We start from the raw sequence: 23,247 nt of genomic DNA, 5'->3' as shown, positions 1-23,247 counted from the left end.
CCTCTCGGTAGCCCCAGGGTAACCCGGAACTCACAGTGTAGCTCAGGCTGGTCTCGAGCTGCCTGGCTGGCCAGACTTCCGGCACTCCCAGCCTCAGTTTCTCCAACACCCGCAGTTCCCAGGACCTGGAGGCCGCGCAGAGCGGAGCATGCGGACTTCCCCTTCTGCGCAGCCGCGTTAAGGAAGGGGCGTGGTCCTAAGCGGAGGGACGGGCTCCAGAGTGGAAATACCCGGAACCCAGAGGTAGCGGAACTCCGGACCAGCCGCTGCCCGGTAGTGCGGACTCTGTGGTGGTGGTCCCGGAAGTTCTGCCTAAGCATGGCTTCGGGAAGGAAGGCGCGGAAGAGAAAGAAGGATCCCGACGCGGGGTGCGTAGTTGGCGGCGTGGGGGGGGGGGGGCGGGGCGGGGCCTGGGGGGGGCGCGTGGCCTGTGGCTCTGGGGCGCGGGTGGGTCGCGAGCTCCCCAGGGCGAAGGCCCGGCGTGACTGAGCTTGCGGAGTGCTTTTGCAGGGAGACCCCCGACGACGGCGAAGGCCGTTTGGCCGCGGACTACCTGGTGGGACAGGTCGCCGACAGCCTGCCCGGCGCCCGCGCCCTCGGAGGCCGCGCGGCCCCACTGGCATCCCTCTTTGCCGCCGCCCCACGGGCTCCACCCGTGTTCGTGCCTGTGCCCCAGGTGAGTCGCCGGGCTGCGCGGAGTGGCCGTTAGGACAGGCTTCAGAATGGGTGCTGACCTAGGTGTTCGCAGGATGCTGAAGGCACATGTGTGCCCTTAGTCACACCCGTAGCCCAAATGGTTGATTGACAGGATTCCTTGTCGCTCCCGTTCTGGGTAGGGGGAGGATATCCTTGAGCTCCTGGTCCTTTCTTTGAACCGCGAGTGCTGAGATAAGGCTGCCCCAACCATACTTGGTATTTTGAATGTGGGTCTAATTGCCCAGGCTGATCTTTAGTTCACTCAGTAGCCCAGACAGGCCAGGAACTTGTCGTCCTCTGGCCTCTGCCTTCTAATCAGCAGCTGGGATTACAGGCTTGTCCCCCCAGGCCCATCAAATCTGGCTTTAGGACTAATTTCTTGAACTCCGCTTTTCTGTATAACCAGTGTGAGAGAAGATGTCCCACTTTAGAAAAGCACCAAAGTATTGCTTAGTGTCTTAAGTTTTGGAGACGGGATTTGCTAAGGTAGCCCTGAGGGGTCCGAGACTCAATGCTCCTCCTCCCTTGGCATCCTGAATGCTGGGATGATAGTTCAGTCTTAGGGTCAGCATTTTTTTTTTTTTGGTCTTTTTGAGACAGGGTCTCCCTGTAGTCCCAGCTGGCCTGGAGACCAAGAGACCAAGCTGGCCTCGAACTCACAGAGATCTGCCTGCCTCTGCCTCCCCAGTGCTGGGATTAAAGGCGTGTGCCACCACATCTGGCTGGGTCAGCATTTTTACCATTTGAGGTATTAAACATGACTTAAAACTTTTTTGAAAGGAAACATTTAAAAAAAGAAAATCTGGTGATGAAGAAGAAAGCACATCCCAGATTCAAAGACCAGTTTTGCAAGAGCCTGCAAAGAAGATGGAGGTGAAGAACCTCTCTGATGGGGCCAAAAGACTGGCAAACAGGTTGGTACAATCCTCTGTTAGCTTACTAACACACAGATGGTTTTAAAAAATTCTGGGCTTGAACTCACTGTATTACCTAAGCTGTACTTCAACTCTTGATCCTCCTACATCCGTTTCCCAAGTGCCCCGTGACAAAACCTGACTCGTAATTCTTTTGCCTAACTTCAAAAACTTTATTGCCTTTTGTTATTTTTTTCTTTTTATTACATTTATTATTTATTTGTGTGTGGACACACATGTGCCATGGCAACATGTGATCAGAGGACACCTTTCAGGAGTCTGTTCTTGCTTAATACCGTGTGGGTTCTGATAGTAGAACTCAGGTTGTCAGCTTGGAGGCAAGTACCTTTACCTGATGAACCATCCCACTGGACATCTTTTCTAAAGTATATCCTGAGGGCTGCTTATTGCCAGCAGTTGGTCACTACTACATTGACGCTTAGACGCTGTGTGGTGTCTTTGCATCTTCATCTGGCATCTGTTTCTCCTGAGTTAATATGAGTGCCTTCTCTGTGACTGCTCGCATGCTGCTGCTTTTTCCCAGAGTTCTCAGTCGTCCTCTCAGAGGATGCACCCTTTTCTATAGGCTAGTGCTTGTGTCTGCCCTAAGCGCTCTTATTATCTACACCTGTTGATCTTTTGACTATCAGCATCTGCACCTGTACATTCCTTATTCCTTGTCACCTCATGTTAATGTTTCAAATGAAGCTGGGGATGTAGCTCAGTTGATAGAGTGCTACTTGCTCAGCATAGGCAGGGTTCTGGCTTCAATCCCCAGCACTGCCAAAACCTGACATGGTGGCACACACCTGTAATCCCAGTACTTGGGAGATGGAGTCAGGAAGATCTGGAGTCATCCTAGACTACATAGTGGGTTTGGTTTGAGGCCAGCGTGGGCTCCATGAGTACCTATCTCAAAAAAACAAAACAAAACAAGGGTGCTTCAAATAAAAATCCTCATCATGCATTAATGTTGCCTTCACTTTCTAGCGAGTTGCCCAAACCAGTTGCTTGGAAGTCATCCTGTACACCCCTCTCTGCATAGCCCATCTCTGCATAGTCCTGGTGCAGCCATCTTGTTTTAAATAAGAAGACAAAATTTTACTGTATTTCCTAAACCAGTCTGTGATTCCTAGGCTCAAGATTGACCTGCCTCAGCCTCCCAAGTTGCTGAGCCTCTTTTTTCCATTTCTTTTTTCTGTCTAATGATACCCATCTTTGCTCTGCATGGTCTGTTTCTTTCACTTATACATGACATTGTGTAACCATTTCCTTCCTGATTGCCCTTCACTCTGCACAAATGTCTTAGATCTATCTTTCTTTTCTCTCTCTCTCTCTCTCTCTCTCTCTCTCTCTTTGTCCTGGGCATTGAACAAACAAAAACACATGCTAAGCAGGTGTTTTGTCACTAAGCTATTGAGCTATGCCCCCAGTCCCGAGACCTAAATTACTTTTGTAAGTGCAGTCTCTCCTAGTCCAGGCTGACCTCTGACCCCCAAGTTTGGTGCCCACTCTCAGGTGCTGTTAGGTGATGGTGCCTGGTCCGCAATAGGATAAAGTCTAAGCACTTGTTGCATAACAGGTTATTCTCAACCCAGATCTTAACATTCCATGCTGTTGAGTTTCCTTTTCCTCTATGTTACACACTGCAGTGTAGTGAATAAACACTAGACATGGGCCTTCCCAAAAGTAGAGCTTTTGGTCTGATAGAAGAGTTGTAGTTATATTTACTAAGGACTATGCCACAGGCTGTTTCCTCCTTGAAAAGCCTTCCTTGGTCTTTTTCTTATGCTTCTGTGCCAGGTCATGCAGCTGTTGCCATGTTAATGTGATTTTTTGCCTGCCTCTTTACTGAAAAGTTTTTAAAGTTCTTTTGTTTCCCCAGAACCTAGAGCACAGGGGGAACCCAGTAAATGTATGCTGCCCATAGAACACAGGGGGAACCCAGTAAATGTATGCTGCCCATAACTCGTGCTGCCCATTCTCTTTCACCTTGAGATCTCTATCCGGTTCCCTTGTCTGGTGATGTCAGACCTTAAGAATCCATGTGCTCCAATACCTTATGTCGTGTTACCCTTTCATAGTTTACTTTGTAAGCAGTCCTTCAGCTATTATGGAATATTTGTAGAGGGGGACTCTGGCTTTCTCTGCTGACCTGAACCTGTTTTCAGAGGAAGTGTTTGGCTAGCATACAATCCTTTTCAGATTGCTAGGAAATGCTGCCCTGTCTTCATCCTTGAGCAGAGAAAGAAATTAAATTAAGGTAGAGCATAAACAACGTCACCAAGAGTTTTGAGGGAATTGAGGGGTTTTTGGGGGGGGGCGGGTGTCTTTTTTTTTTCCGGGAAACCAGAAGCCATTGGGAAGTGTGTGCGGTCAGGAGTTAGAACTGTTCTTGGGCAAATGCTCTTTTTTTTTAATGACTCTTTGTTCATTTCTTTAAAACCAGGGAAAGTGCTTTAGCAAGTGCTGATTTGGAAGAAGAAATTCTTCAGGAACAAGGACAGAAAAGGAAGAAGTCTAAGTCTAGTGTTAAAGCAGCAGGTGCAGAAGTACTCAATGATGTCGATCTCAGTCTTGATGTGGGTCAAAGAAAGAAAACACAAATCAACCTGGAAGAAGAGAGGTTGAAGAACGAGAGGACTGTATTTGTTGGCAACTTGCCTGTCACATGTAGTAAGAAGGTAAGCAAAAGCTGTTGCCTCAGATGACTATTGAATAAGCAGATAATGTCATCTACCGGCTTCCTTGGCCCCCATCTAAGCACCATGCCATAGAAGAGTCTGGTACTGAGTGGAAGAATGAGCTTCCCAAGTGCCTTCCATTCTGCAGGGCCTCCAAAATCAAAGCATGCTTTTTGCTTTCCCTGTGTATGTAGAGGTCACTATATTGGCAATACTGGGTCTAACATCTTCATCTTGCTCATCCTTTGAAGGATTGATTTATATTCTCCTCCCTTAAAAACAAAACAGTGCAGGGTGTGGTGGTACACGCCTTTAATCTCAGCATTTGGGATGCAGAGGAAGGTGAATCTTTGTGAGTTTGGTCTACATAGTGAGTTCCAGGACAGCTGGGGCTATAAGGAGACCCTGTCTCAAAAAAAAAAAAGACAGAAAAACCCAAAAACAAAACAGTAGCCAACGTGGTGGTGCACTCCTTTGACCCAGCACTTGGAAGATAGAGGCAGGCAGATGTCTGTGAGATGGAGAGAGGTCAGCCTGGCTTACATACTGAATTCCAGGCCAGTTGGGACTTCAGGGAGACCTTGTCTCAAAAACAAAAACAAACAAAAAAATTACCATCCTCCCCCACCCCCACCCCTGCTCAAGCAATATAGAAAACATTGTGGTTTTTCTTTCTGTTACTCCTTTTGTCTCCTAGCATTTGGCTTTTAGGGATGTCATACGCTTTGCTTTTTTCCTTTTAGGATTTTTATTTTCTTTTTTATGCATAGCCTGCATGTGTTAGTGCACCTGTGTTCTGCAGTGCCTTCGGTGGTCACAAGAGGGTGTCAGATCCCCTGGAACTGGAGTTATGGATGGTTGTTAGCCACCATGTGGGTCCTGGGAATGGAACCCAGGTCCTCTGCAAGAGCAGCCAGTGCTCCTAACCCCTGAGCCATCTCTCCAGCCCCTTTTCCTTTTTGTGCTTGAGATAGGAGCTTATTGTACAGCCAGACTGGCCTCTTTGATGGCAGTCCTCCAGCCTCAGCCTCCCAAGGGAAGAAATGAACCCACCATGCCTGTTTTAGGTTTTTCTTTCTTTTTTTTTAACGTGTATGTATGTATTGCCTGTATGTAGGTAAGTGCACCCGTATCGTGCAATGTTCGCAGAGGTCAGAAGAGACTGTCGGATCCCCTGGAACTGGAGTTACGGACAGTTGTTAGCTGCCATGTGGGTGCTGAGATTCGAACCTGGATCTTCTGCAAGAACAGCCAGTGTTCTTAACTGCTGAGCCATCTCTCCAGCCCCTATTTTTTTCGTTTTTATTTGTGATGGAGCTCCCTATGTATCCCAGGCTAGCCTTGAACTCTGAACCATCCTGCTTCAGCCTCTTGGACATACGTTTTACTTTTGGTTATTGATCTTCCTTTGAGATTATAAGGGGCCCAGAGGACGAGTGTGTGGTATTGTGGTACTCTGAAAAACTATTATTCATAAATTAGAATTAGTTGTAGAAATTATTTTGGTGGGGGGGTCTTTTTGAGACAGGGTCTCTGTAGTGCCAGCTATCCTAGAACTCACTGTGTAGACCAAGCAGGCCTTTACTTGAGAGATCCACCTGCTGCTGCAGGGATTAAAGGTGTATACCACCACACCTGACTTAATAGTAGAAATTATTATCCTACCCATAAAAGCATGCATATTCATGTCTTGAGATAGTCATAAGAATTAACATCTAAAACTTGGCCACCGTGATTTCCGTCAAGCTGGTGGTCTGAAGTAGACAGCTGAACAACTCCTAGGAATAGCATCTTTAATATTTACCTCTGGTTTAAGCCAGTGTGAAAAGATCAGCTACTATATGCAAGATACAAGTCTAACCTCAATGTATCAAAGTTGAAATACAGATAGTATGAATACCAATATAGACCTGAGTTGTGTTTTCTTTTTGTTGTTGTTTTTTTGAGTCAGTGTCTCCCTGTAGCTAGTCTGGAACTTACCATGTATACCAACCATGTATACCAGGCTGGCCTTGGTTTCACAGAGATCTAATTGCCTGTATCTCCTGAGTGCTGGGATTCAAGCCGTGTGCCATCATTCCTGGCTGGTGTTTTCTTTCTTATGTAAGTTTCTATAAAACTTTCATTCATCCAACTGAATAGTCACCTATTTTTCCTGAGGCGTTCTTGTTTTTTTTTTTTTGTTTTGAGACAAAATCTCATAGCCCAGGTTGTGCATGAATTCTCAGACTTCTGCCTCCACTTTGTGTCCCAAGTGCTGGAATTACAGGTGCTCACTGCCACACCTGGTTCGGAAATCCTGAAATACTACAATAAAAACCACAGTATAGGGTGATCTGTTTGCATCACTCCTTTTTGTGACTCTGGATATTCTGAATGTTAACTGATGTGTGTGGTTTTTTTGTTTCTTTTTGTTTTGTTTTAGAAGCTGAAGTCGTTTTTTAAAGAGTATGGACAAATAGAATCTGTACGATTTCGTTCTGCGGTAAGTGTTCTGTCCCCCTGAAAACTGTAATCTTAATGTTTGAATCAAGTGTGCTGACCTTGTTACCAGTGAGGTGAAGGAGCCCCTGACTTCCACATCTGAGTCGGCAGGTATGGTCATCAGTGTCTTCAGTGTCTGCTGTGACTCTACTTTTGAGGTGATTTCATGAGTTCCCACAATAAGGCAGTTTCTCTGTCAGTTTAGGCCAGGCCTGGATTTTGGAAGGAGGATGAGAGATTCTTATTTTCTGTGTCAGTGGAGTAGGCAGCAGAGGTGGTGCTTAATAGCATTTCTCCAGCCCTAGGCAGCACCCCTAGATGTGTTCATGCAGGGGGTGGGGGACTGGGTATGACCACACGGGCAGTGGTTATGCTCTGAGCATGGACAGGTGAGTTGTTGTTTTTCTTTGGTTTTTGTTTTGTTTTGTTTTTTGTTTTTTGGGTTTGTTTTTGTTTTTGTTTTTGGTCTTTTCAAAACAGGGCCTCCCTTTAGCCTTAGCACCTCACTATGTAGACCAGGCTGGCCTTGAACTCAGAGATCACCTGCCTCTGCCTCCCCAGTGCTGGGGTTAAAGACATGTGCCACCATGCCCGGCTTTTTACTATGTGATAAATTAAGCCTGGTGTTCAGATGAAATATTTTTAATTAATTTATTGTTAAATATTATAGAAGTGATTGGTTGGTATCTGATGTTACTCTCAACTAGATATGCTCCTGTTCCTTGAAGAATGAAATGTGCAATGAATTGTATGTTTTTCCAAAAATATTTTCCTTTTTTTTTTTTTTTTTTTTTTTAATGTGTATGAGTGTTTTGCCTGGTGTATGGAAGTGTAGCTGTGTTGTATGATGCCTGCTGAGACCAAAGGAGGATGTTTGATGTCCTGGAACTTGAGTTATGGATGGGTGTTAGCCACCATGTGGGTGATGGGACTAACTCGGGTCCTGTGCAAGAGCAGACAGTGCTCTCAGCTGCTGAGCTCGCTCTCCAGCTCCCATATCTTTTGTTTTGTTTGAGAATATGCAGTTTTGTTTAAGCAGGATCTTACCGTATGAGCTTGGCTGTCCTGTAAACCAGGCTGTCCTACAAACCGGACTGTCCTGTAAACCAGGCTGTCCTACAACCATGCTATCCTGTAAACCAGGCTGTCCTATAACCAGGCTGTCCTGTAAACCAGGCTATCCTACAACCAGTCTCTCCTGTAAACCAGACTGTCCTGTAAACCAGGCTGTCCTATAGCCAGTCTCTCCTGTAGACCAGGCTGGCCTGTAAACCAGGCTGGCCTGGAGCTCACTAGATCCTGCTTTCTCTGCCACCCAAGTGCTAGAATTCAGGTGTGGGCCACCACACCCAGCAGTGTGTTCTTGAGAACTATTTTCACTGTAATTATTGTGTGTAGGCAGTGCTTCCCTTGTTTCTAATTGTGCTTTCTCACATGACTCTCTGAAGCAGGGCTTCTCAGTCTGAGCATAATCAGTGGTGCAGTGCTTGCCTGGCACAGGTGTCGAGTTTCCAGCTTCTGTATGATTAATGTGTGGGCTAGATGATTCTGTGTTGTCATGGCAGCCTTGTGCACTGCAGGATGTTTAGCATCTCGCCCTCATCACTATGTGCCCACGGTCTCTCCCCATGCAACAAAGACATCCCAAAATGTTGCCAAGTGTCCTAGGGGACAAAACTGACCACTTTAAAGGCAGACATTGCCCAGGATTTTGACAGTCCCTTTCACTTCTGTCCATGTGCTTGTTTTCTACTGTTACCGTTTTCTTCTGCCCTGCTGAGCCCCATTTCCTGCTGTGAAGGCCTTTCTGACATGCTAACAGGTTATGCTGCGTTTGCCTCTTCACCTGCACGCACTCTCCTTCCCTTCTGCTGTGAGGCTGCAGGGTGTGGCATTACTCTTCTTTTTTTTAATATTTTATTTATTATTTTTATTTTATGTATATGAGTCTGGCCTGCATGTAGGTAAGTGCACCCGTGTCATGCAATGTACCTGGACTCTTCTTTGGCCCACCCAGCCTATTTCTTGCTTTCCCTGATGGCTCCTAATCCACTCACTCCTTTCTTTTTCCCTTGGCCTCTGTCCATCTGTTGCCTCATAGAATAGCTGCTGGGGATGCTGTGGTTCCTCCCTTCAGTCTTCTCTAATTGTCGAGCGCCCACTACTGCGAGTCTGGCCCTCCCAAAGCACTGCTTTCTAGAACACTTCCTTGCCCACTTTTCCACTTCCTCCCTCATACGTACACACACACGCACCTTGGACTGATGTTACCTCCTCACCTTAGGGAAGCTTGCTAAATTCTTCCTGTTCCCAGGCTACTGGTGTGTGTGGTGGCCCATGGATTCTTCAGCCTCATCCTTCAGTCCAGCACTCTCCACCCCTTGTTTTTCTGACCCCCGTGGCCCTCCCACTGCAGCTGCTTTGTAGATGCAGTTTGTCTTGCTTCTCCCCTGGTGTGACTCACTCCTTGCCAGTGTCAGTGAAATATGTCCTGACTTCTTTGCCTGGAAGTGTTTCCTACAGGATCAAGAGTTCAAGATCATCCTCAGCTACATAGTGAAGCCCAAGCCCAACCTGGACATGTAGTCTTAAGAAACCTGGACCTGTCTTAAAAAAACAAAGACAGAACTGAAAATGCTGCTAGTTTTGTTTTCACTCACTAGAACATAGAATCTCTTAGAAGCACAAATGAAGTAATTTGTTGTCTTGTTTATCAATTCAGACATTGTAAATTATATGGAACAGTTAGGTTTAATTAATAGATGATGCTTTTTTCCCCCCAATTTACTTAATAAAATTTCCTGACTTTTCAACACCCTGGTCTCCTCTCCTTGGATTCATCTCCATGTTGGAGAACCCTGTGTCTGTACACGGACTATGCTGTTTGAGAGCGATGGCCTCTTCATTTGTGTCAGGCTGTCCATGGGGTTTTATATCATTATCCTCAAGGTCTTTTTGGTGTTTTGTTTGGCTATTTTGAGACAGGCCCTCCTGTAATCTTGACCTTGCTGTGTAGCCGAGTATGACCTTAAACCTCCTCTTATCCTTGTCCCTCCACCTCCCAAGTACTGGGATTACAGGAGTGTGCCACCGCACCTGACTCTCAAGGTCCTTTCTTGCAGCATTATGATAGTCATTTATGATTTGATCATCTCCCTAGAATGTTTTTACTTATAACATGCTGGTTAGAATATTTAGGCTTCTATGAAAATGTAACTTATGTGGCTAGGGGTATGAAGGAGATAGAGCGCATGCTTGGCATGCAGGAGGCTCTGAGTTCAGTCCCCAGCACCAGAAAAGATAAAAATGTTAACTAATTTCAAGAAATAGTTCGAATATTGATTTTTTTTTTTTTTAATCTTTTTGAGACAGGGTCTCCTTATAGCAACCAGGTGGCCTGTAACTCGCTATGTAGATCAGGCTGTCACAGAGATCTGCCTGCCTCTGCCTCCTCCCAAGTGCTGGGATTAGAAGTGTGCACCACAACACCTGGCTCAAATATTGAATTTTTAATTGTTTTTTTTCTTCTTCTTAAAGATGCCAGGAGAGGGAACTCTGTCCAAAAAGTTGGCTGCAATAAAGTAAGTTTATGAATCGATTCTTTTCTTTTACTATGATATGAGGTCTACCTTGATGCATTTAACCACACCTATTGATAGATATTCAGTGGATATTTAGGTTTCTTTCAGTCTTATCATAAGTAACACTGGAGTGAATGAATGACCTTGGGCAGTTTCTTTCTTTTTTTTTTTTTTAAATATAGTTTAATATTTTATGTGTATGCATGTATTGCCTGCATGTAGGTAAGTGCACCCATGTTGTGCAATGCCCGAGGAGGTCAGAAGAGGCTGTCAGATCCCCTGGAACTGTAGTTATGGACAGTTGTTAGCTGCCATGTGGGTGCTGGGATTCGAACCCGGTCTTCTGCAAGAACAGTCAGTGTTCTTAACCGTTGAGCTCTCTCTCCAGTCCTGACCTTGGGCAGTTTTGTACATGTGCTACTTTTTCTGCAGGATGAGCCTGAAGTAGTGAAGCTGTTTTGCATTTATGATGCGGCTGCTGTCCCAGAGTCGGTCCTGTTTCTATTCTCATCATTGTAAACAGTAGAGTTTGTACTTTGAGAGCCGTGTGCTTTCATCTTTTTTGGTCACCAGCAGCTGGTGAAGGTGAGTGAGGATCTGTTGTCAGGAGGTCTCAGAGCACCTTTGATCTGTCATTTGCTCTTGGTTTAGTTGTTTCGATCTGGTTTGGTTGTGGTTTTTCTTAGCTGTTGAATTGTTAGTCTTGATTGATAGCCCTGAAATAAACCTTTTGTGATAGAAGTTACAAACGTTTTTCTATATTTGTCATTTACATTTTATTTTTTGCATATAAGGAATTTTTCCATGTAAAACTTCATGCTTTTTCATACAGCCAAAAAAATTTAAAGCTTTTTTCCTTTATTAAAGTGTGATTTACTTTCAGTAAAGCTGCACATTTGAAATGTCTAACTTTAGGACTTTATGTAGACCAGTGTAGAACTCGTATAGCTCTTCCTGCCTCTACCTTTTGAGTGCTGGGATTGCAGGGGAACACCACCATACCTGATCAACTTCAGGACTGTACCATGTGGGCACTTGTGAAGTCACTGCCACAGTATGTATCCTGAGTACTTGTTTAGCCCAGGCCTCCTGTGCCTTTGCATCCGTCTACCCCTCTGCTTCCTGAGTGCTGGGATTAAAGTTGAATGCCGCCATGCCCAGCTCATGAGTTTTCCAGGGTGTTCTTATTTCTGAGTTTCAGAATATATATTCTGCATGCAAAAGTTTTGCTGTCTTTCAAAGGATCAAAAGGATTTGAAGTTTTACATTTTACTGATAACTCAGTGTAGATTGTTGCAAGTTAGTTAGTGGGCCTGAAGTGTGGTGGGAGTGAGGGCAGCGGGCTCTCTGCTGTCCTGGTCCAGCTTCGGACCCAGTTAGGCCCAGGATTTGTTTGTCAGGAGGCTGTGGTCAGCTCCTTCTTGCTGTGGCAGACTCTGCCTTCCTTTTTTTCTTTTTTTAAACATCAATTTATTTTGAATGTGTCTGTGTGTGGCATGATCAAGCCGAGGCACAATTGTGATAGTTGGCTTTCTCCTGCCACGTGGGACCCAGGTATTGAACTCAGGTTCTCAAGCTTGGCAGCAGGCACCTTCGCCCTCTGAGCCATCTCACTGGCCCAGGTTCTGCCTTTTCCCTTTGATGGGTGTTATGTAGCAGACCATTCTATGCCCTCCCCTTGACAGGAGATTTCCCTTCCTCTTCTAGCCTTAGAGTTTTATCTGTACCACGAGTGACAGGCTTGCTGTCGCTACCCCTGGATCATAGCCTTCATCAGAAGAATCCAGGCAGAGCTAGGTCATTCTCTTCAATCTGTTCACGTAGATGTGCCCTGCCTCTCCTGTGGAAACTGGTAGAGACCAACAGACCATACCCTGTGGACAGTGCCCCCTCCTGCGTCAGTGACCACTGGGGTTCGGCTGAATGTGGAAACTGTGCTGCTCATAGCTCCTTGCAGGGGAGGGGCCTGGCCTTAGTGTCAGGCTGCTTGGTCCCAACTCCAAAACTCCAGCTCTCTGATGGCTTCTACCAAAGTTTTGATGCTGTGGATCGTCTGTTAAAGGCAGGAGAAATGCTCTTTCAGGCTTCTGTGTTGTAGTTCAGGATTCCTCTTGGAGCTGAAACAAGGCTACCTCTTACCAAGCCCAGTGAAGCATAGCTGCCTGGTATTCATTGACAAGGACGTCTTTCACCAGAGAATAACAAAGCCACATTCCATTCCTGTGTCCCTCAGATTGACTGGCTTTGGGTATTGTGTGGAAAGGGTAAGGCACTGGTCCACTAGCCTTAGTTTCTGTTCTGGACCATGCCTTGTTAACCTTATGGTCACCGTCAGATGGTATAGTGTGTAGAGTGCCATGCACTATGCCTGGCTGTGTTTGCAGTTCCCGTATTAATGGTGCTTGTTTGCATGTTGGCATTTTCATGACTTCAGAGCAACAAATTGGTGATCATTACTAAGTCTGTTTTTCTATTAATATTTTTACATCTGAATTACATCTGTATTGTGACCCTTTTGTAAACCTAGTCGGTGAATGGGTTTAGGCCTTTGGCAGTACCAGCCAATTTTTAAAATTGAAAAATTGGGCTGGGAAGATGACTGAGTCACTAAAGTAATTGCCTTGCAAACTTGAGGACCCAAGGTTGATCCCTAGAACCCATGTAAAAAAGCCATGTGTGTTGCCATGCGCTTGTATGCTAGGGAGAAAAGACAGGTAGGTCACTGGGGTTTGATTATCGGCCAGTGTCATCTGTTTGATCGGACCCAGGCCAGTGAGAGACCCTGTCTCAGAGAACTAGGTAGGGCCAGGGAGGTAGCTCAGCAAGTAAAGGTGCCCACCCCCAAGCCTGATGACCCAGAGCCCACATGGTGGAAGGAGACAACTGAGTACTACACAGTGTACTCACTTCCCACCCCTCAACTAAAGAACTCTTTTCTGTTGTGGTTTTGGTTTTAGGATTTTTTTTTTTTTTTTTTTTGACAGTCTCCCTGGCTGGCCTAGAAATCTCTATGACCAGAGACCAGGCTGTAAACCAGGCTGGCTGAGATCTCAAGAGAGCTGACTGCTGTGCCTCCCTGAGTGCTGGGATTAAAGGCCTGTACCACCACACCTGGCTTTTTGTTTTGTTTTGTTCTGAACTAAGTAAATCTTTTAAAATCTTTTATTATTTTTATTTTATGTGTATGAATATATATTGGCTGCATGTATGTGAGTGCACTCGTGTCATGCAAAGCCCACAGAGGTCAGAAGAGGTTGTTGGATCCTATAGAACTGTAGTTAATGACAGTTGTTAACTGCCATATGGGTGCTAGGAACCAAACCTGGGTCCTCTGCAAGAGCAACCAGTGCTCTTAACCACTGAGCCGTCCGTCTCTCCTGTCTCAACTAAATAAATCTTTAAAAAAGAAAAAGCTACAGTAAGGTAGGTGGTACTTGTGGAACAGCTGTGGTTGACCTCTGGCCTACACATACACACATAAAAGTGAAAAGCAGGGGCTGGAGAGATGGCTCATTGGTTGAGTGCACTGGTTGTTGAGGCAGAGAACCCAGGTTCTGTTCCCAGCCCCCACCCACATGGTGGCTAACAGCTGTCCTTAACTCCAGTTCCAGGGGCTCTGATATTCTCTTCTGACTGTTCTGTGGTCATTACACAACACAGGTGTACTTACATACATGTAGGCAATCATAAATATAAAAATAAACCCCAAAAAATTTAAAAGAAAAAAACTGAAAAGTGGTTGTAACATGTCTCCTTGAGAAAGAGCATAATGCCTAGTATGGTTGTGGCAAAGGCTCCACGTCTGAGTCACATCAAATCTTTGGATCCAGTTGTTGGTTTGCAAAAGATAAAGACAAGGGTGCACGTCAAACTGCAGTGCTGTCCACGGCCAGCCAGGTGCAGGCTGTGGAAAATTGTGCAGGTCAAACTGTCAGAGAGATCGAGGGAGAATCTGCAAACTGCAAGACTTAAGTCAAAGAATGGACAAATAAACGTATAATGTGTAGGAACAGATACAGGTAGGGCATATTGTAAGCAGGGAAGCAGGTCAGGTGTACAGGGGATGGTGATTACCATTGGAGGGAAGGAACAGTACAGCTAGCTGGGAAGTGCCACCAGATAGCTCCCAGGTGGGTGACAGCTGTGAGGGCTTTGCTAGTTACTTACTGAGCTGTTTGTGGCTGTGCACATTTCTACATATGTGTTTTATTTTGCAGTGAAATGGAATCACCTTGCTAGCTAGAGTTGCAGCTAAGATATTTCATCTTCTGCTCTGGGGCTGGTATGTGGGGGTGTCCTGTTCTTGCTGTTCCCTCACAGTGATAACTGCCAAGGAAGTGTGGGCTTCCTGTTCCTCCACTGTCTTCAATTTGACATGCTTGTCTTCTTTGTGAATTACTGGACATTTACTGAAAAGTTGAAACTTCCATGTGTCAAGTGTAGAAAACAAACTGCATTTGTTGTAATAAGTTTGAGGTTAGCAGATTTTACATTTTTTTCCTTCCAATTTTTGTAGACGTAAATTTCATCCTGATCAGAAAAGCATCAATGCGTATGTTGTGTTTAAAGAGGAGAGTGCTGCCTCAGAAGCATTGAGAAGGTAATCTTCTCTGAGGTCTGAAGGGCCTTGCTGTCCTATGTTTCCTTAGGGACTTTTTCTTATTCTTTGGTTTCATTAGAGCAAATATTTTCATAATTAGGTGCTCAGTTTCAACAGCCATTTTCTCGTATTTATAATATAGAAATGGAGCCCAGATTGCAGAAGGATTTCGAATTCGGGTTGACTTTGCATCTGAGACCTCCTCTGTAAGTAGAATGTGATTTGTTTAAAGACCTTAACCAGCGAGCCAAGTGTGGTAGCAATCTGTAACCTCAGCACTGGGAAGAGGAAGGGCATGATGTGAAGGATGCATAGGAATTACAGACTAGCCTGGGTGATGGTGGAAACGACATCTCAAAAAAGCCAAAATAAGGTGGGCATAACAACTCAGGCCTTTGATCCTAGCACTGGAGGCAGAGGCAGGCAGATCTCTGTGAAGTCAAGGCCAGCCTGGTCTACATAGTGAGTTCCAGGCCAGCTGGGGCTACAGAGAGACTCTGTCTCAAAAAAGCCACCCCCTCCCCGCCAAAAAAGCCAAAATAAATAAACTAAACCAAAGCAGCAATAAAAGTATCTTAAGAGCCTTGCACAGAGGTGGAACTGATGGTGAGCATGAGCTAAATAAGAGGAATTCCATCTATGTTTCCTGGGGTCACGGTGTTGGTGCTCAGAGAGTCACAGAACTCAGGTCAGCATTAGCTTCAAGAACAGGTCGTTCATCTTCTATTTGGAGGCAGATCAGATGCTTAGGGAAAGGTGAGGGCTCAACTGGTTCTGCATTTTGTTTTATAGACTTAAGTCTAGAAAGTTGTTGCTCATGTTGGGCTGTTGGCTTACACCTGTAATCTCCATGCTGGTGAGGTAGAGACAGGAGGATCACAAGTTCCAGGCCACCCTGGGCTACATAGTTGAGACCCTGTCTTCAAAATCCAAAACCCCAAAGTTATTAGAGGTTAGGCAAACAAGACAGTCTCAGCTCTTGAGTGCTGGAGACACACAGAGAGACAGACTGATTAGTTTATGGTAAATGCCGTCCTAAGCAGACAGGACGATTTGTCTCCTCAGGAATGGGGAACTTGGGAACAAGCCAGCAAGAAAGGACGAGGAGAACAGATGTCAGATCAGTCTTGAAAGATGGGTAGGCATTCCCTAGACAGGAAAATGTTTTCCAAACACAGTGGCACTGTCTGTGCAGTCTAAGCACTAGGGGGTCAGAACTCTGACTTGTTCAGGGCTTGTTGTGGTTAATGAGTAGGTACGTATGAGCTGCTGCTGGATAGACAGGTTAGAGGCCAAACCATGAAAACCCCTGCTTTGCCTTGCTTCCTGCAAAAGAGCCTGAACTTTTTCCAGGAGCAGTTCCAAAAGTTTAAATGCTGAAGCAGTGTAACTAGGTGGCAGGTGACAGTGTACCTTCAGACAGTGAAGCACAGATAGGTGAACTATAGGGTTCACCTACAGAAGTGTGTTTCGGTTGGCATCAAAGTCACTGTTCTAGTTTGCTTTTCTATTGCAGTGATAAGGACCAAAACTAGTTGTGGGGAGGAAGAGGTTTGTTTCTGCTTGCCACTCCACGGTCACAGATACTCACTGAGAGGAGCTCAAGGCAGAAACCTGGAGGCGGGAACTGAAGCAGAGACCATGGGGGAGCTCCGCTCACTGGTTTGCTTCCTGCTGGCTCAGCTGACTTTCTTATATAGCCCAGAACCACTTTCCCAGGGATGGCTTCACCCATAGTAGGCTAGGCCCTCCTGCATCAATTAGCAATCTAGAAAATGCCTCACTGGGGGCTGTGATGGCTCAGTGGTTAAACACACTGACTGCTCTCCCAGAGGAAAGTGCCTCATTGAAATGCCCATAGGCAGATCCACAGAGACAATTCCCCAGCTGAGCTTTCCTCCTCCCTGGTGTCTCTAGTTTGGGTCAGGTTGAAAAAAACTAACCAGCTCAGTCACCTAGCTGAGAAATAACAACAGAGGGGGCTGGAGAGCTGGCTTAGCTAAGAGCACTGGTGCTTTTCCAGAGGACCCAGGCTTGGCTTCAGCACCCACACAGCAGCTAACAACTGTCCATAACTCCAGTCCAGGGGATCTGATGCCCTCTTCTGACATCCACAGGCACTGCACAACACTAGTGCACTTATATATATGCAGGCAGTACACTCATACACAGAAAGGTACTAAATAAACTATTTCTTAAGAAAATGGCGCTGGAGAGATAGCTCAGTGGTAAAGAGCACTGGCTGCTCTTACAGAAGACACAGGTTCAAATCCCAGCACCCACATGGCAGCTAACATCTGTCCCGAAACTTCAGTCCCTGGGGATTCAAAGCCCACTTCTGTCCTCTGCGGGCATTGCATGACATGGGTGCACTTAAATGCATGCAGGCAATACACTCATACACATAAAATAAAATAAAAATAAATTTTTTTTAAAAAAAAAAGAACAGAAATAACAGCCCAGATGGAAGCTCTGACTAGATTAGGAATGTAGCATTGGGTCAACAAGCAGTGACCCTGAGCCACATCCACCTGCCACCTGTTTTTAAGTTACCTGCTTATGGGGGCTGAAGCATGGCCCAGCAGTTACGAGCTCTGGCTGCTTTTGCTCAGGACCCAGGTTTTTGGTTCCCAGCCCCCACATGGCCACAGAACAACTGGAACTTCAGTTCCAGGGGATCTCACGCCCTCTTTTGGCCTCTGCAGGCTTTGCACACATGTGGTACACGATATACATGAAGGAAAACCCTCATTTACATAAAACAAAAAGTAAAAGTTGCCTGTACACAACCGCACATTTGCTTCTGTCTTTGGGCAGTTCTTATGCTGTAACTGGGGAGAAGTTGCAGCCTAGACCACACAACCGTTACAGCCTAAAGTGTTTGCGAATTGGAGCCTTGCAGGCAGAACTTGCCAACCTACAAATAACAGGCAACCCAATCACCACCTGTGTCGGTGCTACTGTGAATGAAGTCTTTCCTCTGCTGCTGTTACTTCTGTCCAGAGAGGAGACATGGGCAGATGTATGGTTAAGCCAGGAGGTGGGGTGAGGAGGTCGGGCGGGGGCAGTGTCCTTTCCATTTTGTAGTCTATTGAGTGATTTTTATTAACCCTTTTTATGTTCCAGCGAGACAAGAGATCAGTATTTGTGGGGAATCTTCCTTACAGTAAGTTTGTTTAAACAAATAAAACACAACTTTTTATTAAATGATGGGAGAACAGGGGACAGTTTAGTGGCAAAGGCCTTGCCTACTTTGCACGGGGCAAGTTCAGTTCCCATCATAGTAATAAAAAAAAAAAAATGGGGGCTGGAGAGATGGTTTAGTGGTTAAGAACACTGGTTGTAGGCCAGGCGTGGTGGCATACACCTTTAATCCCAGCACTCAGGAGGCAGAGGCAGGTGGAGCTCTGTGAGTTCAAAGCCAGCCTGGTCCACGTAGTGACTTCCAGGACAGCTCGGGCTACAGAGACACCGCAGCGCCCACATGGCAGCTAACAACTGTCCATAACTCCAGTTCCAGGGGATCCAACAGCCTCTTTTGTCCTCTGCGGGCATTGCACGACACGGGTGCACTTACCTACATGCCGGCAACACATGCATACACATAAAATAAAAATAATAAATAAAATTTTTTAAAAAATTTAAATGAATTCTGGGTGTGGTTACTAGTGAATATCTTTAATTCTAGCTATTGGGGACTGAGGCAGCAAGACTAACAATTGAAGCCTCTTAGCTGCCTCAAAATTTTTTTTTAAGAATTTGGGATGTAGATCAGTGGCAGAGAAAATGACTGGCATCTCTGAGGCTTGGGTTCAATTCTTTTACCAACAAAAACCACAAACAAGACCTGAGTGTTGAGTTGATGTTTTGCTTATGCCTGACTTTAAGAAGTATGCTTTGGGGACTGGAGAGATGGCTCAGCAGTTAAGAACACTGACTGTTCTTGCAGAAGACCCAGATTCGAATCCCAGCACCAACATGGCAACTAACAGCTGTCAGTAACTCCAGTTCCAGGGGATCCGACAGCCTCCTCTGTCTTCCGCGGGCATTGCATGACATGGGTACACTTACCTACAAGTAGGCAATACACACATACACATAAAATAAACAAATAACTAAAATATTTAGCTGGCCATGGTGGTGCACGCCTTTGATCCCAGCACTTGGGAGGCAGAGGCAGGCGGATCTCTGTGAGTTCAAGGCCAGCCTGGTCTACATAGTGAGTTCCAGGACAGCTGGGGCTACAGGGAGACCCTGTCTCAAAAAAAGACCAAAAAATGAATGAATGAATAAATAAATAAATAAATTATTTTTTAAAAAGAGAAGCATGCTTTGTAATGTTGTGTTTCCATGAGGCTATGCTTAACTCCAAGCATTATCAAACCTTTCCAGCTTTCTGAGGAGAAGCTGCATGTTTACTTCAGTTTTTGATTTGTTTGTAGAAGTTGAAGAATCTGCCCTGGAGAAACACTTTCTGGACTGTGGCAACATTGTGGCAGTGAAGATTGTAAAAGATCCACTTACGGGAGTTGGCAGAGGGTTTGGCTATGTGCTCTTTGAGGTATGGGAGACCAGCAGCTTGTTGCTGTCCTTGAAATGCTGAAATATCTTTTCACTGCTGTGTCATTCAGATGTTGCACTCATCCTCAGGTTCTGACTTAAGAAAGCCAAATTCATAACCTTCACAATAGAGTGCTGTGTGTGCAGCTGTCACAAGCAAAACCTGTGCTAGTTCTTTGTGTCATCTTAAGAATATGAAGGGAACTGGGCATGGTGGTGCACGCCTTTAATCCCAGCACTTGGAAGACAGAGGCAGGCAGATCTCTGTGAGTTCAAGGCCATCCTGCTCTACATAGTTCCAGGCTAGCTGGGGCTACAGGAAGATTATATAGACCAGACTGGCCTCTGCCTCTCAAGTGCTGGGATTAAAGGCCCAATATTCTTACATAATTAAAGAATGAATATACCATACCTACTATCTGATGGTGCTTCAATTTTCCTTTATTCAACAACAACCCATTAATGTATTTCTTTCCATTTTTTCCTGTGCAGTCTTTTTTTTTTTTTTTTTTTTTTATAGTTTAACTTTGAATGTAAATTTTTTTTTTATATTTTGTTGTTGTTGGTCTTTTTGAGTCAGGGTTTCCCTGTAGCCCCAGATGGCCTGGAACTCACAGAGATCTGCCTGCCTCTGCCTCCCAAATGCTGGGATTAAAGGCACATGCCACCATGCCTGGCTATATTTTTTTTTTTATTATGTGTGTGAGTGTATTGCCTGCATTGCACTGTGTCCTGCAATGCGCATAGAGGTCACAAGAGGGCATCAGATCCCCTGGAACAGATGGTTGTTAGCTGCCACATGGTGCTGGGAATTGAATGCAAGTCCTCTCCAAGAGCAGTCAGTACTCTTAACCACTGAGCCATCTCTCCAGCTCCAGTCTCTTTGGAAGCTTGTAGAGTCCTTTAACAAACATCTTAGAATTTTTTTTCTTTTTTTTTTTGGTCTTTTTGAAACAAGGTCTCTGTAGCCCCAGCTGGCCTAGAACTTAGACCAGGCTGGCTTTGACCTCACAGAGATCTTCCTTGCCTCTGCCTCTCAGGTGCTGGGATTAAAGGTGTGCACCATCATGTCTGGCAACATCTTAGACATTTAAAATAGCATTAATGGTTCTGTGTTGGAATAAAAGATGAGGATTTTGGACCCATGTGGAACCTTCCCATGATCCTCTCTTCCCACATCTCAGGGACTGTAGGAAGATTGTCTACCTTCAACTTAAAACAGAACTTTTTAGAAAGTAGGCTTATGAATGGCTTATTACCTTAAAGAAGCCTTGTATGATGAAAAGTGAAGCCTGTGGGTTTCAACCTGATGTGAACATTTGGCAACACAGCTTCAGTCCTTCCAGGGAAGCTTGAGTGGAGCATAAACAGCAGGAGACTCAAGTAGGGCTGACCTGTCAAGTGGGGCAGAGTGAGTTCTGTGGCAAGCTTGAAGAATGATGTACGCCAATACTAGAGTCCAAATGTTACTAGTCTCCTTGCTTGAGTTTCTGCTGGAAATTAATGTTTTGGGGTTTTTTTGTTTTTGTTTGTGTGTGTTTTTTTTTTACTACAGAACACAGATGCTGTTCATCTTGCTTTGAAATTAAATAATTCTGAGCTAATGGGAAGAAAACCGAGAGTCATGCATTCTCTTAATAAAGAAAAGTTAAAACGACAGAACTCAAATCCCACCTTGAAGAAGGCGAGTAAACCTAAGCAGGGACTTCATTTTGCTTCTAGCGATGTAGGAAATTCCAAAAGTGTGTTTATTGGAGAAAAGGCAGTTCTTGTTAAAAAGAAGAAAGGACAGAAGAAGAATGTACGAGCGAAGAAATCAAGAAAGCAGAAGCAGTGAAGAGAAGCGGCCGCTCCTCTGGTGAGCCCCGGACTGAGGTCTGCACTTTCTGTGGATTGTGTATATGAATGTGCAGACATCCCCAGTCATACTCACTTTGTATGGCTTCTTTTAAGGATTGAAGTAGATGTAAAGATAAACAATAAACATCAATACTGGCTGTACTTTGACCAGGTGATTACAGACTTAGTCATGGGCCCTAGGAAGACTTGAGAACTCCTTATAACACACACTTTTTTCACTTTCATTTTTTTCTTTCTGTTACACTTGTAATAAGTAGAGTTCTGGGTTTCTGTATTTTACCATCATCCTAATCATAACTAACCAATAAGAACATTTAGTAAAATGTGATTCTGATTTGTTATACATAATCAGTAAAGAGACTGGTTATTGATGTCTTTGATAAACTAGCTATAAAGCCAGTTTCATATGAAAAATACTGTCCAAGTAAAGTGTGATTCTTAGAGTCAGAATAAAACATCCTTTCCAGCAAGTTTAAAGGCAGTATTTCATAATGAAATTTACTAATTAAATCACAAAATATGAATTTGAACAAAGGGGGAGAATACTCTTATATTCCCTGGGGGGTTGAGACTGGTTATAGCTACTGACATTGATCTGACAAATGAGTCTATGTCCAGGATGGAAAACGGGAGGGAGAGGGTAAACCAGGGTGGCTGACCCAGGCAGTCAGAGCCTATAGTGAGCATGCATCATGTCACCAAGGTGGGTCAGAGGGTGGGTGAGTTTTCAGGAATTGCTCTGAAAATCCTGTCTTTGGGAAATAGCGTGTACAAAACCTAATGGGGGCTGGGCTTGGTAGTGCAGGCCTTTAATCCCAGTACCCAAGAAGCAGACAGGCAGATCTCTGAGTTCAAGGCCAGCCTCGTCTTCTCACCAAGTTCTAGGCCAGCCAAGGCTACACAGTGAGACACTGTCTCAAAATCAACCAAAAATGTCTAATAGGACTTAAAAATATGGCCCTGTCAGGCTGAAGAGATGGCTCAGTGGTTAAGAGCTCTGGCTGTCCTTGCAGAGGATCCGGGTTTGATTCCTAGCACCCACATGGTGACTAACAGCCATCTATAACTCCAGTTCCAGGAGTTCTGATACCCTCTTCTGAACTGCATGGGCATTGTATGACACTGGTGCACTACCTACATGCAAGAATACACTCACAGGCTGGAGAGATGGCTCAGTGGTTAAGAACATTGTTCTTGCAGAAGACCCAGGTTCAAATCCAAGCACCCACATGGTGCTAATAACTGTCCATAACTCCAGTTCCAGGAGTTCTGATACCCTCTTCTGAACTGCATGGGCATTGCATGACACTGGTGCACTACCTACATGCAAGAATACACTCACAGGCTGGAGAGATGGCTTAGCGGTTAAGAGCACTGATTGCTCTTGCAGAGGACCTGAGTTCGATTCCCAGCACCCACATGGCAGCTTACCAACTGTCCTTAACTCCAGTTCCAGGGGAATCTGAAGCCCTCTCTGACCTCCGTGGCAGTGCACTACATGGGTGCACTCATACATGCAGGCAATACACTTATACACATAAAATAAAAATAATAAAATATTTTTTGCCGGGCGTGGTGGCACACAACTTTAATCCCAGCGCTCGGGAGGCAGAGGCAGGCGGATCTCTGTGAGTTCAAGGCCAGCCTGGTCTACATAGTGAGTTCCAGGGCAGCTGGAGCTACAGGGAGACCCTGTCTCAAAAAGACCAAAAAATAAAAAAATAATGAAAATAATAAAATATTTTTTAAAAAATGAAATATTGCTGGGTGTGGTGGTGCACACCTTTAATCCCAGCACTTGGGAGGCAGAGGCAGGTAGATCTCTGTGAGTTCAAGGCTAGCCTGTTCTACATAGTTCCAGGACAGCT

General features: G+C 45.1%; 1 protein-coding gene across 1 annotated transcript; it reads left to right on the top strand.

Moving 5' to 3' along the window:
• Positions 1 to 28: 28 nt before the first annotated feature.
• On the top strand, positions 29 to 22,465 carry Rbm34 (RNA binding motif protein 34). The gene is made up of 11 exons (XM_008847022.3): positions 29 to 368; positions 511 to 676; positions 1,477 to 1,610; positions 4,060 to 4,294; positions 6,720 to 6,779; positions 10,316 to 10,359; positions 14,876 to 14,959; positions 15,102 to 15,165; positions 18,086 to 18,125; positions 19,402 to 19,520; positions 21,075 to 22,465. Exons 1-11 carry the CDS (start codon positions 319 to 321, stop codon positions 21,354 to 21,356), a joined length of 1,278 nt encoding a protein of 425 aa, XP_008845244.1. The 5' UTR covers positions 29 to 318; the 3' UTR covers positions 21,357 to 22,465.
• Positions 22,466 to 23,247: the final 782 nt, after the last annotated feature.

This window comes from Nannospalax galili, unplaced genomic scaffold (genome assembly GCF_000622305.1).
Source record: "Nannospalax galili isolate Female #2095 unplaced genomic scaffold, S.galili_v1.0 scaffold1463, whole genome shotgun sequence".
Lineage (NCBI taxonomy): Eukaryota > Metazoa > Chordata > Mammalia > Rodentia > Spalacidae > Nannospalax > Nannospalax galili.
This window is presented reverse-complemented; position numbering and strand designations above follow the sequence as displayed.